This window comes from Drosophila hydei, unplaced genomic scaffold, assembly GCF_003285905.1.
Source record: "Drosophila hydei strain 15085-1641.00,03,60 unplaced genomic scaffold, DhydRS2 tig00000001-arrow-pilon, whole genome shotgun sequence".
Classification (NCBI taxonomy): Eukaryota; Metazoa; Arthropoda; class Insecta; order Diptera; family Drosophilidae; genus Drosophila; species Drosophila hydei.
The window spans coordinates 2,868,954-2,884,655 of record NW_022045643.1 but is presented as its reverse complement, the minus strand read 5'-3'; the positions used below and the strand labels follow the sequence as shown (position 1 = coordinate 2,884,655).

Genomic DNA, 15,702 nt, shown 5'->3' with positions numbered 1-15,702 from the left:
ATCGACGGAGCTGGCCACGCTTTTGAAGCTTTCGGAAAGTGGATCAGCTTGTGTGCGACCCACTTTGATGGTGGCGCATTTTGCTGTGCTGTGTACAAAATGCTTTGAACTTACAATTTTTTGGTTAATGAAAATGGCCATTGAAATTGCGAGCGGTGCACAAAAATGCGTCCAGAGTGCAAGTTGAAGGGAATGGCGAGGGCAACAGAGCAACGAACCACCCACCAGTGACCAACAACGCATCAATTGCAGTATCAATTTTTTTTTTTTTTATTTTAGATGGCAATGCCCCTTGTTGGGGTCGAGCAAGCCTTGAATTTTAGGGTTTGAGTCGTCATTTTACAAATTTTGTACACTAAAAACGTACAACAAAAATATTTTTTTAGTTAAAGACCTAGAAAAACAGACACGCAAATAAATATACCCGTTAATAAAAAAACCTCCATGAAAACTTCCGAGGAAATAGTCCAAATCAAAATTTTATTATCAGATTTAATGTAAGCAAAGTTTAACACATAATCATTAATGAAGTAATCCCTTTTCATCATTATTTAGATTTATAACGCAGAAATCACTCACAAAAAATTGATGCAAAATTCAGTAAAGTGTCTGCTTTATCAACTACTGCGATTAGTTCACCTTGCACAACGGGTGAGCAAGATGTGCGGTACAATTCTAATTTCTCAGCCAAGCCAGAACGAATGGTGAGTTATTTCGAAAGATATATCTTAAGTATAGCTTTAAAATAAACAGTTTTATAATATTCATTAGCTGCAGAAACTAACGAAGGAACATCGATTATTCGTTCAGGTTTCTTATCTTATTCAATTAACTTAAAAAAAAGAATACGATTTCGATAATTCGTTCATATCGAGCATTTGTAAATCAATATCAAAAAGTTATTAAATTATAGTCATTCTTCGTAACTATATAGGCCGCATCGGTGGCAGTACTTAGTAAATTGTAAATTAATAGGACATTTAAAGTGGTTCAGGCTAACTTGCTGTCTTCTGCCGGGATTGGCTTGCCAGAATATTGTTGTTCTTCATAGAGCAGTTCCATCAGCTGGCCAAATAGCTCACGACTTATGTTGCTACTGACGCGCATTAGCATAAACCAGTCGGCGCAGCTGAAATTACGCACGGCTCGTTTCAGTGTCGATTGTGGCATGAAGCGACTTTGCGCGCGCAGTAACTGAAAACGCAGACCCCGATGAAAAATGACGAGCAGGCGATAGATGATCTTTAGGCCTGCCAAAAAGGCCATGACTATAAACCAGATCCACATGAAAACAAAGATTTTCTCATTCAAATTGTTGAGCGGCAGTAAACAGAGATTATCAATTGATTCCAGGGTGCCGCTAGATCCGAATTTTAATATCTCGCATTTGGCTATTTTAGGGAATATGTGTGTCGTGATGCGGTTCCATTCATCCCAGTTATACGCAGGCACTGCAGCCACAGCCTTCACATAGCGCGACCAGAAGTCGTCTAAAAACACATTCAGCAAGAGCATGTTGACAATCTACAAAGAAACACTAATTAATCTAAGCTTTAAGTGAAGGAACTATTTGATTTTACGCTAATCACAAAGTTGCAAATTTCACAGAATATATAGGATATAAAGTAGCGGAGATGTGTGTCCTTATAGTCGTTAGTGAAGTATTTGGCCAGCTTGCGCAGATGCGTTCTAGTTTCATTTTTCGGCTCCAGCACATTATCCAGATTGGAGCAGAGAGTCTTCATGCGTCCGCCCTCCCAAACCTTCCATAGAAATGCAGGCAGGTAGAAGAAAATCGCTTGCAGCAGCAGGACAGGCACCACCCATTGATAATAACGTAGAAAGATGCGCTCTTGTCCGTTAGAAGCCATCAAAGAAGCCGTGTTATGTAATAGATTGCTATCTATTTCTGGCACATATTCACTCCTGAGAAAGTAGTCTTTGTAATCTTTTTCAATTATCTTCTCTCGTTTCTCCGCCAATTCGTCATCGTCGTAGTTCATTATATACATTCCCAGTGTCCAGCAATGGGAGTGTACAAAGTCCTTCTCATTCATATTTGATATGCAAATTAATGGATCACCGAAATATTGTTTTGCAGAAAGCAAAATTGTGAAAGCGACCAAAATGGTACAAGTAACTTTTGCATGGAATGTGAAAATAACATCATAAATGCGAACCGACTTCAGTTGCAAATATTTCGAAAGGGGCTTAACTGCCGTGAACATATTTGACACGATTTATTTGCAATATACAGTCAAATATGTTGTTTCTACGTTCTCTCTTAATTCACTCGCAAGACTTATTGAAAACACGCGGGACTATAACGGTTAAAGTGGTTACGGTGAGCAACTGTTGTAGGTAGAGATGGACGCTTAGGTAAGCGCTTATCGTGGAGCAATACTGTTAACAGAGGAGCAACTGTGGTATTTTTCTGTTATTGTCTCTGTTAATACTGTAAACAGCTGCTAATTCGTGCTTAACTCAATATAAATATAATGCAAGATCTGATGACTTAATAGTTATTATAAAATATACAAGTATTTATGTTACTTAATAATACTCTCTATTTAATATATAGATTCAGACTATAACACATAACAAATTACATACTTTTAACAGCAACTAGGCAAAATGTTAACACTGCAACACTGAGTTTTTAGCTGGTTCATTCGAACTTGTTCCAGCAACGAATCAGAACAACTATAAAACTCACATGTGTTTTCATATATCTTGCACCGTGCAGCTTATCCAACAGACGAATGAAGATGAAAGAGCAACAATCGTCCAAGCAGCAGGAGCGCAATGAGAAGAAGAAGAAAAAACTGGCAGCACTGGCAAATCTAATACAGATGAACGACAGGGATCGCATACATGAAACGGAGCAGAAACATCGCGATACCGAAAACGAAGACGAAATGGATGACGGCTTTGTCACAGTGTGCAGCAAGCGAAAGACTCGAAATCGTCTAACCCTGATAACGGATAGCAGCGGGGATTCAATCAACTCTGGTGCTGCCGCCGGGAATGCTGACAAGGACTCCGGGGAGCCTGAGAACAAACGCATCCGCAACAATTCAGCAGGCGGCGATAATTCGCTAGATAGCTTGTCGGCCACACTCACCCAGGAGCAATACAGATCTTTGTCCACGGATCTGCGTCGTCGCAAGCGCGAACTGGAGAGTGTGCCGGGCGTGCATCTTCGTGACATGGGCAGACGTGCACTTCTAGAAATTCCTCAACAGGAGCGCACGCCGATCTTTCTGACGGATATACAGCATTTGTTGATGTCAGCGCTCATAGGTAAGAAGAGTCCATGCGCACCCGATCGCTGGTGCTGTGCCGATAAGTTCCAAAGCCTATCGCACAGTGTGGTGCTCATATTAGATGGCCTCTCACTCTATCACTATATGTCGAATGAGAGCCGTTTCGAGGCCACCAATAGGATATTCGATACAAAGCTTGAAGTGGTGCTGCCACCTCATGAGGAGGGCAGGATCATTGATACGATTGCGCAGGTCAGTTGATTACATCTCTTATATAAACAGCTGAATTTAACTTTTATTTTCTTTTAAGATTCCACTTACCAATGTTCAGGCCCAGAAGTTGATTAACGAGCATGGCTCCCTTGAATCAGCTGTAGAGCTGAACAAGGATCCGACACTTTTCGTAAAGGCAATTTTCCCCATTGAGAAACAGTCGCCATCCACACAAGCAGAAGCAACTATTTTACATCCAGACGACAAGTTTCCGCGCACAAAACTTTTGCTCTCAGCATTGCAATTGGTTGACGAAGGCTACCCGATACCGTTGCAAGGCGAGCTACATGCCCGATTCAAGTCGTTTATTTTCACAAAGAAGTCGTATGCTCCAGTTACTGACCGCAGTCCCATGTACGGTGTAGACTGCGAGATGTGCCGTACAATAAGCGGTGAAAACGAATTGACGCGTATTTCCATAGTGGATGAAAAATATCAGACTGTTTACGAGACGTTGGTGCGTCCCGTCAACAAAATCACTGACTACCTAACACAATACTCGGGCATAACGGCTGACATTATGGAGTCTGTAACGAAGACTCTGGCAGACGTGCAGCAAGAGGTATCCGAGCTGCTGCCACCGGATGCAATTTTGGTTGGCCAATCGCTTAATTCTGATTTGAATGCAATGCGAATGATGCATCCGTATGTGATAGATACCAGTGTATGCTTTAACATAAGCGGTGTGCGCAAACGCAAGAGTAAGTTGAAGCACCTGGCCAAACGGTTCCTGCAGGAGAGTATACAGGAGAACGAGGATGGCCATGACTCCATTGAAGACTCACGCGCCACACTCAAGCTGGTCAAGATGAAACTGGCCAACAGCATTGAGTTTGGCGACGAGATTCTCACACAGCGCAAGCGCATCTATGACGTCATTCGTGCCACTAGTGGCGATGGCTTGCGCAACAATCTCTTTGCCCATGCCGCAAAACGGGATAAACGCACGGCTATTGTGACTGTTGGTGTTCTGCAGCCTCGTCTTAAGGAGGTCATTAGAAAGGCGGAGCAAGCTGCTTCAAAAGACAGCTGCAAATCGGTTTATGTGCACGAGGTGTCCACTACCAAGGAGGCCGTGCGCAAAGTGAACGAAATCGCGCTTGAGAACGCCCTGACCATTGCCAATCTTCTTGTGCCCGAGCAGGATTTTGTGCTAGAGAGTGCTGAGCGAACTGCTACCAAATTGGATAGTTTTATTGAACGAGTCTGGAACGCAATGGCCCACAATGGGTTACTCATGGTGCTCATGGGCGGCTCTTCTGAGTGTCAAAAAGGCGTGGCCAAAATTGCCATCAAACGCCGCAACGGCATCGCAAAGAGCGCTCTCATTACCACCGTTGCAACTGCAGACTCATAGACAGACGAGCAGTAGCTACCCAGGGACACATACACACACATCGTGTACGCTATGTACATGCAACCATGCAAAAATACAAAACACATAGACGAATAGAATAGTGTAGGGAAGTCAAAACAATGTAGCATACAAACCCAACGCCCAATACCCAATCAAACAATCATACGATCCAAGAATTTATAAATTCGCGTCCAATTTTCGCAAAAACCTTTGGTACATGTCGCAGCGCATCAGAATGTGAGCAATGTGCTAAACGCAAATTTGCTGTAATTTCCATCTGATGTAATGCAAACAAAAAAAAGGAAAAAGCAAAAAAAAAAGAAAAAAATACTTTTAGCATTTGTACATTTTCAATCGCGAGAAAACAGTATCAACGTAGGACTAAATTTTCCACAACAAAAAAAAATGTATAAAACTAACAAAAACCCAAAGACAAAAAATTTAAATTTTTACTTTTTTCGATGCAAGCCAATAAATCCACGTTGTTTGTAAATCAAATTAAGAATCTATAGTTGGTTCCGGTAACCAGAAACAGTGACACGTTTTCTAATGAAATCCTCAAATAAAGAAAACTAATTGTTATCAAACATGCATTGTATTTCCTCTGCATGATGGATGAAAAGATTGATATACATATGTTAAATATATAAGATGTATTCTGTAATTGAATTATACTTTAATACTTTTCAAACCTCACTCTCTTAGAATCGATACTTATTTAGTAGATGTGCGCTTCAACAGCCACTAAATTCCATGTTGGATAAACAATTATTTATTTATAATATATCCCCATCCTTTAGATAGTTTGTTTTCTTAACACTTCATCTTGCTTATTTCTTATTCTATAAAGTTTCACAGCTTTGTAATTTTTGGGAAAATTCATTACGAAATTATATTCTGTGTGGAGCCAGCAGGTTGGATGGCTCGTGTGCTGGGATTTGACCCAGTTTTCTTTAGTTTGTTTTTGTGCCGTTCCCGCGGGCTGCTTCGCTCTCTGTATGTTTGTGTGTGTCGCTGATAACAGCTATAAATTTCCTACCTCACTCAACGCAGCGCTCAGTTGTCTAGGGCCCACAAGACCTATCTCCGAAAAGATTGCCTCGTCGCCCACACACCCGCTCCGTCTCACTCTCTTACACACTCCATCTGTCTCTCTCCATTTCCCATAGTCACTCTCTCGCTCCCTCTGTCAGTCTGGTTGGCGGAAAAGCGAAAGTGTGGAATAGTTGTGCGTAGGCTCGTTGTCGTCGTCATAGCTGTGTCTTATCACACGCTCAAATATGTTGCGCCTTGCACTGAACGGCAGACGATTACTCATACGACCTGTGGGCAGTAGGCAGGCAGAGCAAACGGGCGCATAGTGCGCATGTCCGTGTTGGAAAAGCTGCGAGAGTTTTCCCCCAGCATAGTGCTGCCAGATGCTCATGTAAAATATGTCAAAGAAACTATTTTTTTTTAACAAATACAAACAGCTTTCACACCAAAACTTAATATTTATATATAGATAAATAGATTTATACGAACATTCAGTTAACAAATTAATTAATTCGTCTATCGTTGGGAGCAGAAAACATTTGTAGTCTTTGGCATGGAGGAAAACAGTGGCAACGCCAATTTGGGAAATTTGGTATGTTTTTCTTTTGATTGTTTTTGGCCGCGGATTGCTCAACTCTTGAAATGTCTGAGAGTCTGTGTGCATGAGTGTGTGTCTGTGTGTGTGAGTGTGTATGAGTGTGTGTAATCCTCATAAAGGCACACCAAATATTTTGTTGTATATACGCTTTTCGGCTCTCGAGCAGCGACGTTGTCGTAGCTGCCTTTCAAATTGCTCTGGCACGGCGCGCGCAAAAAAAAACCTGCTCGATAAATACGCGAAGAGAATATATAAATATATATTTTCAATATTCATGCTCTCACACATATATATATATATATATAATGTCTAAATGAAGATCGTCTGTGCTATAAACAAATGCGGCTTGTGTTTTGTTTAAACATTAATCGGGCATATTGCAAATCGATTCGCTTAGCGGTTTAACTCTATAAGTTTAAACGACTTGAAAAGGAATCAACGGCATTGTATTAATATATTATACGATTTGCAGCCATAAACTGGGGTAAGTTTCAATTGGCATCCGCAATCATAATAAAAGCGTTTAATATAAACATAAGCGAGCAATTGGCAAGCATAAATTGTGTATCCATAAGATACACAGACACAGGCATGGACACAAATACACCTACACGCGCAAGCGAAAAGGAAGCAAACGAGAGTTTATTTCATGTGTGTGTATATACGTAATGTGTGTGTGTGTAAAAACTCGTTCAGTGTGTCAGTGTTTCAGGCAGCGACAAGAACAGCAACAACATCAGCTGAGGCTGCCTTTCGTCTCGCCTGGCGCCTGGCGCATCGCGCATACGCCGCGTTGTCAATTGTTACTTTTCTGCCCATTGTTCATCGCGTCCATTTGGCTGCATCGCGCCCTTGGCACCAGTTGCCCGCACTCACATCGACATCATTATCAACAACAGCGACTGTCAGTTGTTGACGACCTCAATCCCCGCAAATCCTAACGGCCATCGTTGCGCACTTGATATTGGCTATTGGCCTAGCCAAGCCAGCACCCGCATCACACGCACACACACACACACACACACAATCTACACCAGGTTCATACTCTGCAATTTGTTCACAGCTGCCGCTGACTTTCGTGCCGCTTCAAATGAAAATTTGTTCGTTTGCTTTATTTCCCTTATTGTTTGACGCTGCTGTTGTGTGAGTGAGAGAGAAAGAGAGAGGGCGAGCGTGCTCCACATTCAGCCCCGCCACCTGCCCACCTCCCAAGCTGAACATGGAACATGTTGCGTAGGGCGGGCTTTGCTGAGGGTGAGTTTTCTTTTCAGTTCAAATTTGACATGTTTTGTTAGTCTTTGCTCGGTTGTTATTCCTTTCAGGTGAAAGTTTTTTGGCAAAAGATTTTATTGACTCTTTATTAGCGTCAGTTTGCATCATAAAGATTATTCGTATACATATAGTTTTTATTGATTTTTCGTTATGATACTTTTGCTACAATTGGGCTAATTTCCTAATGACTCAATTGTAGGCCTCCCGAAGTGTTTGGACTATTGACTGATTGCTCTGACACATTGCATCGTTTGTGTTCTGCCTTTGTTTTGATCTACGGCCAGGTCTATGGTTGAATTTTTAATTTCAGCATTTTGTCTGCTATACCACTTGGCATACAGCCAAAAGAAAAAACACCAAATTTTTGCCGGCAGTTTGAACTCGTCATTTGTTTTGCTCGTGCTCGATTACTCATTGCTCTTCGGCTATAAAGTACAGCAAAATATTGTTTTTCTCGTTATTAGCACTAGGTAGTATGGTATAAGTGAAACTACAATTTGATATGTGCAGTGGCACTATATGATGTCATTTTTGCACGCTGAAATCCTGCCATGGCTGCCGTAGGCCAGTGCCAAGCTCACTCCTCCGCTCTGTGATCTGCTATGACTCAGTGAATGTAGTCGTAACTTGGGACTGTGCAGTGTTTATAACATTTGGCGGGCTTCATAGCATTTCGTTATGCACTTGATGGCGAACAAAGTTCAATCGTGTTCTCCACGCAATTGGATTTATTTATGAACTATCTTAATGGTCATTAGGGCAGCTTTAATACAAAGACTAGTTTTAAGAACAAGCTTGCGTCATAGTTCTCGCTTTGCTTTAGCCAATTATAAATGCTTTTCTATAATTATATATCTTTATTCCGATTACTGGGAATTAGCGTATTGTAACAGTTTAAAGATCTGCGTGTGAAATATTCATTAGTTCTGGATATCATTTTCACTTTCCTTTTATTTAGTTCACATTTTATTTTGGCAAAATTTGAATGCATCGTTTTATTTATAGAGCTATGGGTTATCGCACTCGGCCACAAACTCGCTGAACTTTTTCTTGGCCGACCAAGTGTGTTATTTTTGGGGAATGAATTGGATGCCAAATTCTTGGTGCTCTATGCTATATACAGGTACATAAACACTCCCATTGATCATTAGGTAGATTTTCGAAATTTGCTACGCATTTCCCATACGTTTTTTCTCAATATTTTGTTTTGTTTGTATTTGTTTGTTTGTTTTGTTTTTTTTTTTTTTTTGTTGCGGGCCGGCACTTGGAAATAGTTGAGAATTTGTTTACGTTTCGCCGCCTTGTACATAATTATGTTTAATTAAACTAATTAAAAGGCTTTCCTACTTTGCTTCTGGTTGCTGCCTTTTGCATTTTGCGCTCTGCTAATTAATTTTCCCTATGAATACAAATATTTGATCTGTTACTACGTGTTCATGATAATGGCAATCGTAAACGGGTTTTAATGCTCAGCATCTGCTCGAATTTTACATGGAGGAGGTCGCAGCGTCGCGACGAGTCGGGTAGTTGCTTTGCCCACAAAGCCTGCCACTCAGCCGAAGCGTTGTCGAACGTGCACAGTGTCAAGGCAAAGCGTTCGCAACATTTAACTGATAACTGTAACGTCGCAGCAGCATCTGCAGCCGCTTCCGCTGCTATTCGAGGCAGCGACGACGCCAACTTATTAACAGTTTCAACTGAGACCCCCACCTTTCAGCCCAAGCATTATGTAAACATGTCTATAACTAAAGCGGCATTTAGCTATAGGGGGCTATTCACAGTGTGCATGCCGTGAGTCATTTCATCAATATAAAATAATATATATATATTTATATATATATATCAAAATATTAAATCATACGATAGATACATAGATACATAAGCAGATATAGATATAGATAAGGATATAGATTAAAATACAGTTACACCACCAGATAGACAGATACATATATAAATATATATATATATATATTTATATATATATATATATATATATATATATATATGTATATATATATATATATATATATATATATATATTTACATATACAAACTCAATTAGGTCGCCAATTTATCAAGCCACCCTCGTTTGTATGCATTTCTACTTAGGCAGCTGCAGCTTTGTAGCGCCTCAGATTTGCCACGTCCTTGGCTACTCATAAAGTTGCTGCTTTTAGTTTATCATTGCTATAGCTAAACTCTTCGTTTGTTATCTATAAAATATTTTTGCTCGTAATTCATGCGCAAACAAAACGCGTCGACGACAATTACAGCTGTAAAATATCACGCTTAGCTTGGGGTGAGGCAGGGGCAACAGCACCCACAAAACCCAAAACTGAAGCCACTGCCCCACCCATCACCCACGCTCACGCCCAGATCTCTGCTCTGCAATCGCTTCGATAATTTCAAAATCAAACATTGATTGTGGCTGTATTTCGTTTTTATTTGGCACAAAATTATCTATTTATCTACCGCTTGCCGTTTGCTGTTTGCTGTTTGCCGAATAAATGAAATTGATAATTGAGTTGTCCGTCGGCTGTTGAAGCGAAATACTTCTGTTCACATCCGCTGCATTCACTTCATCTGACATCTTCAGAAACTTGCTTTGTAATGCAGGTTAGGGAAATGATATAGATGAACTGAACTGAGCGCAAATATTCTCAGAAAATGATTAAAGTAAATGCTTATTTGTAAGATAATAATGAGCTACACAAAATATTGTAGATATGGATTATTGTATATGTTTATAAATATATCTTCGATAAAAAACAAAATATGAAAAGCGACTTCACAACTATTTTGCATAAGAGCTTAGGCATGTTAAGCTCAGTTATTCATAATACCTATGTAATATATTTCATGAGGTACAATAAAAGAGCACAAGATTTAACAACAATTTTCACAGACTTGGAAGATTTTTTGTATGCATTCGAATTCGTATTCGCTAACGTAAACTCAAGCTGCCCTCTGCTAGTCGATGACGCCTACGCCGACGTCGGTGCCGACGCTTTCATCGCCTGCGTATGACACAGAACAAGGCAGTCGAAATTCTAAGCTCGCGGCGGTTGGTTCGCACCCTTCGAAACAGTGCGGAATTAATAGACTTAATTAATTACAGAACTAAAAATTACAATATAATAAATTAAATAATAAAATGCTACTGCTACATACAAACACACACACGCACACACAGAGAGAAGTCAACGCAAAGCGAAAATAAATCGCATTTGATTGATTTGTTGGGAAGAGCCTTCGGTGATAAGAACCGTTAAAAAACTTTAACTATCGAATGTAAGAAATGCATGGCTAGAAAAAGATAAAGACTTTCAGTCTTATATAGACAGACATTGTGCGCAATTTGGATAGCTTTGGATAGCTTTGGATAGACTTCCCGCCCAGCAACCGGGCGTCATAAGCCACCCACATCATACTTCCAGGGGAGAGTTTCAATAAACAAAAGCAACGGCTTCAGATCATGATTACGATCATGGTGCTAATTCATCCATTGTGATTCACATAAAAAAATATGTATATAGTCTGTGGTCGGCTGGAGGCCAGGCAGCTGCTGTGCAGATAACGATACGTCGTGTAAAACGTTCAACATCATAAATTTATTTGCATACGATAATTTCTTTATTGTCGCCTTCGTATATATATTTGCTGTAGAGCAAATATTTAAAACACATGAGCATTACAGTCTTCGGGGGAAATGAGTACTCGTCTAAGTCAGAACAGTCCAAGGGGCAGCAGCAGAGGCGATGGGTAACGCGTTCTGTTTTTCATGTTCAACTCGTTGTCGATGTCGACAGCCGGCATCAGCTTTAGCTTACGTTGTCTTCCTTACAACTGTTCAAACATACTGTGTTTTTTTTATATTTTATTTAATATTTGAACTTTATTTTCATTTTGCGAACTTCTTGACAATCATGGCGTGCCGTAATTAATTTTGTTTGCATTGTACTTAAAGCAATAATAACAACAACAGCAATGGGCGAATCAAACTGTGATAAAAATTGTCGACTGGTGGTACACACGACGCTAAGGTGGGAATAGGCAGCGTTGTAGGGCGGCCTTTTTATTGAATCTACAGTTCCGAGACATGCGTAAGGAAGAGGGGAAGTGACTTTACTTCTACATAGAACTGCTGACCAGAACTCTAGTAAGAAATTGTGTGATGTTTTCTTTGTTGAAGAATGTTAATCTCAATCAACTTATACTCTATATGTGCAAATCGGGTGCTCTAGACATTTCTATTAGCTCAAAAAGTTTACAAATGCTAAGCATAAATTTAAGATAAAGTTTAATGTAATTCTGATAAGTGCATTCGTGACGGGTTTTATGTTCTTTTTTCTGTGGGTAACAGTTTTTTAAGCCAACTTTCAGCAACGTCCATATGTACTTTACATGTACTTCACCTTAAGGGCACATAAAAGTTGTTGATAGTGCCTGCTAATAAATCCATATATATATTGTGATATGAATTACTCAATCGACTGGATGCGCTTGAGCTCTGTTGACGTTTGAAACTTGAAGGGTATCAGACAATGTGGCCCTACTGTTTGATAGTTTTTCGGGTGCCTTATACAATTTTTAGGCTGTCACACGGTACTGTATCTGACTTGTAGCGTTTTGATATGGCCGCGATTGTGGGCCCCATGATTTATGGGCGGGAATGATGTATTACAGCCAGGTTGGCGGCAATCAAACGATTGACTGTGCGGTATGCAATCGATTGACCTTTACGCAAAGTTTGATTTTGGCATTTTTGTTTTAGCTCGAGTGTTAATTATTTGATTTACAATCGCTTGGAAAATTCAGCTATTAGTAATTATAAATGGACATTAAACGATTTGTATGCTCAAGTGCAGTAATTGAGAGATAAAGCAAGAGTGGTAAAGTAAAAGTGGTAAAGTAAGAGGCACTTATCGTTAACTGGGGCTAATGGCGAAATAAAAATATGTGGTATTTCCCCTTAGGCAAAATTTGTTGCTATAATAGAAGAAGTTTGACTTACCCGTCACGAAATAACTTTTTTTCTGATTCCTAACCAATTGGACTTAAAAATATTGGTCGTAGATAAGCGTGGCAAGCTTACGAAATGTCAAGCAAAGCTACTTTGCATAGATAAGGAGAAATAATATGAGTTCTAGGCATTCCTCATTACTCTAGTACGGCTTAGATAAATATTTGTATATTTATTAACAACATTTATATTTACTCTTCTGGAATGAGGGAGTTAATTTGAGTTAAAATATTGCAAATTGCTAAAGTCGATGGTGTTTAACTGGCAGCTGCTTCAAACTTGTATTTGCGCGACTTTTCTAGTATATATTTTTTACTTAAAGTTAATTTTGTGGATGATAATCGCGGTTCTTTTTATAAAAGTTATTTTTACTAGTTTAAAAATCTATTTTAAGTGATCGATCGACAGTCACTTAAAATTGAAATTGAATTGAAATACATTGTTAATATCTAAACGTTTCAATTCGTTTCATATTAATCGAACTCACATTTTTATCTCACTGCTAACGTATAGACAAATAAACTTCTGGAATCTTCCTTTCAGTTGGCCAAGAGGCGGCCTGGCAATAAGAATCGCCAGCATACCTCACCCAGCTACTTGGAGCAACAGTTGACCAAAAAGGAGCGCACCACCAACTTTCCATTAGTGGGTGCTTTGGTGCACAAGGCGCTGCAAGTGCGGGACACCGAGCCGTACGAAGCAGTTGCGCAGCTAGGACACACAGAGCAGGTGAAGCAGCCGAAACAGCCAGAGCAGATAGTGCAGTCGGTGCAGCCAGAAAACGAACAACTCTCCCATATAAGCAACAACAGCACCAGCAGCAATAATAACACCACCACCAGTAGCAGCAGCAGCTGCAGCAACAATAACAACAATAACAACAATAGTAACAACGAGGGCGACGTAAATTTAAGCTGTAGCATGGTGTTGCCTTTTGGCCTTGGCCCCGATGGCCATAACGCAGACGCCATACAGACTGCACCAGCGCCAAGTGCACCGCCGGCTCATTTGATGGGTCCGCAGTACGCGATTGGTCAGACAAATATTTACACAGGTGTGCCCATCATCGTGAATCCCTACATCGATTTTATTGTGGTCAATGGCGAGGATCGATATATGATACGCTGCGAGCGGAAGTCGGTGCTCGAGCGTAGCGTTGAGTTGGCCAAATTAATACACGCCGGCCCGAATAGCGGGCGCAAAGGCGATAATCATTTTCAGATCTCAAACGTTGATAAGACCGACTTCGAACTGATTGTACGATATATGGAAAAGCATTGCATACCCTATAGCGATCACAAGCATCTGCTAAAAATACTCGAGCTGGCGGATCGTTTCAACGTGCCCGATCTGGTGAGTAGATACAAATGTGTGAGAGGCCAAGCTATTACTATATATATTGCGTACATCTTTTATGGCCAACTCAGATAATTTACTGCATTCGTGAACTTGATCTCAGCATTTCGAGTGCAACTGCCTTGGATATATACAAGTCGCTGTGGTTCTACCAGGGCATTGCGCTGACCAACCAGCACCAGACGGTGATCACCACTCACAAGCAGGCGTCGAAGGCGAAGGCGGCGGCCAAGCAGGCGGCCGCCGCACAGGCCCAGGCCAACGTGAATGGCGCCGATGGGGACGGGGCACAAGTCAATCTCATACCCAATCCAAATCCGTTCACCACCGAAGATTATGGCGTGGCGTTGCTGCACAACACGCTACAGTTGATCGATATGCACGCCGAGCTGCTCCTCTCCATGCCGGCCATTCTTGAGCTGCGTTTCGAGGAGCTGGAGACGCTGGCCAAGCGCAATACGCTGCAGCTGCGCTCCGAGGTGACGCTGTTCGAGTGCCTGGCCAATTGGAGTCTGGCGGAATGCCAGCGCCGGAAGCTCGATGCCACACTTGACAATCGCCGCATGGTGCTCGGCCCGCTCTGCCTGGCGCCTCGCTATCTGCGCATGACTCCGGCTGAGTTTCGCAGTTGTTGCGACCGCATCGAGCTGCTGCCGCCTCTGGAGACTTCCCTCATCCGCGATGCACTCGAGGGTGAGTATAGCAAATGCTATTAATTGAAATTTATAAGTTTAATCAGCATCTCTCTCTCCCTCTCATTCTCTTGCTGGTTGCAGGCCAAAAACTGAAGAACCTCACAGATCAGCAGTCGGAGCTGCTGGAAAAGTTTCGCACACCACGCGCTGAATACGCCCGCATGCCAGTCCATCTGAGCGACCGCAGCTGCCCAAAGAACTATCCAAAAAAGATGCGACGTGCCCATGAGGGTCGATCCACCGAGGAGGGATGCTGGGAGAAGGTGGGCATCAACTGCCTGCGCGTGTTCGTCTGCATTTTCGATTGATCCGGCGGCGCAGATGATCCTCAATAGACTTTTTTCATTAACGAACATTAGCGCTTATGAGTTACATATATATACATCATATATAGATATAGTTATTAAATATGATTGTTAGTCTTATGGGCAATACGTTTACACAGTTACCAAAATGTTGGCCACGGCTAGCGGGTGATTTTATAGCTGCTGTTTCTAACATACTATATACCATATAGAATATGTAATATATACAGTATATATATATATTATATTGTGTTATATATATATAGCAAATGTATTTACTATTCAAAAAACACACAAAACAAAAAACTAACTAAACAGGAAAACAAAAACAACTTTTATACAAACTTTATGCAACGTTTTGTAGCTGGACTCAAAAAAAAAATACAAACAAATTACTTAACTATAGGTATATAATAAAAACATAATACTGATAAGCATTTATCACTGATATATAAATAGAAAAAAAACACAAATTATATACTTATATATATATATATATATATATATATAAATATATATATA

The 15,702-nt window shown here is 40.7% G+C and overlaps 3 protein-coding genes across 5 annotated transcripts; 2 read left to right on the top strand and 1 right to left on the bottom strand.

Moving 5' to 3' along the window:
* Window positions 1-359: 359 nt before the first annotated feature.
* LOC111604785 lies at window positions 360-5,197 on the top strand. 3 transcript variants are annotated; one of them, XM_023322998.2, is made up of 4 exons: window positions 360-497; window positions 569-704; window positions 2,747-3,518; window positions 3,577-5,197. In XM_023322998.2, the coding sequence occupies exons 2-4, from the start codon at window positions 589-591 to the stop codon at window positions 4,894-4,896; spliced, it is 2,208 nt and encodes a 735-aa protein (XP_023178766.1). In that variant the 5' UTR covers window positions 360-497; window positions 569-588; the 3' UTR covers window positions 4,897-5,197. The 3 variants fall into 3 exon arrangements, with proteins under 3 accessions (XP_023178766.1, XP_023178765.1, XP_030081388.1); XM_023322997.2 differs by having other exon boundaries at window positions 556-704; XM_030225528.1 differs by lacking the exon at window positions 360-497 and having other exon boundaries at window positions 535-704.
* LOC111604787 (innexin inx4) lies at window positions 711-2,330 on the bottom strand. The gene is made up of 2 exons (XM_023323000.2): window positions 1,581-2,330; window positions 711-1,524 (listed from the first exon to the last, which is right to left on the bottom strand). Exons 1-2 carry the CDS (start codon window positions 2,226-2,228, stop codon window positions 991-993), a joined length of 1,182 nt encoding a protein of 393 aa, XP_023178768.1. The 5' UTR covers window positions 2,229-2,330; the 3' UTR covers window positions 711-990.
* Window positions 5,198-6,382: 1,185 nt separating the features above from the next.
* Window positions 6,383-15,401, top strand: LOC111604786. Its single transcript, XM_023322999.2, has 4 exons — window positions 6,383-6,523; window positions 13,368-14,177; window positions 14,252-14,873; window positions 14,957-15,401. The coding sequence occupies exons 1-4, from the start codon at window positions 6,485-6,487 to the stop codon at window positions 15,181-15,183; spliced, it is 1,698 nt and encodes a 565-aa protein (XP_023178767.1). The 5' UTR covers window positions 6,383-6,484; the 3' UTR covers window positions 15,184-15,401.
* The last annotated feature ends 301 nt before the right edge of the window (window positions 15,402-15,702 follow it).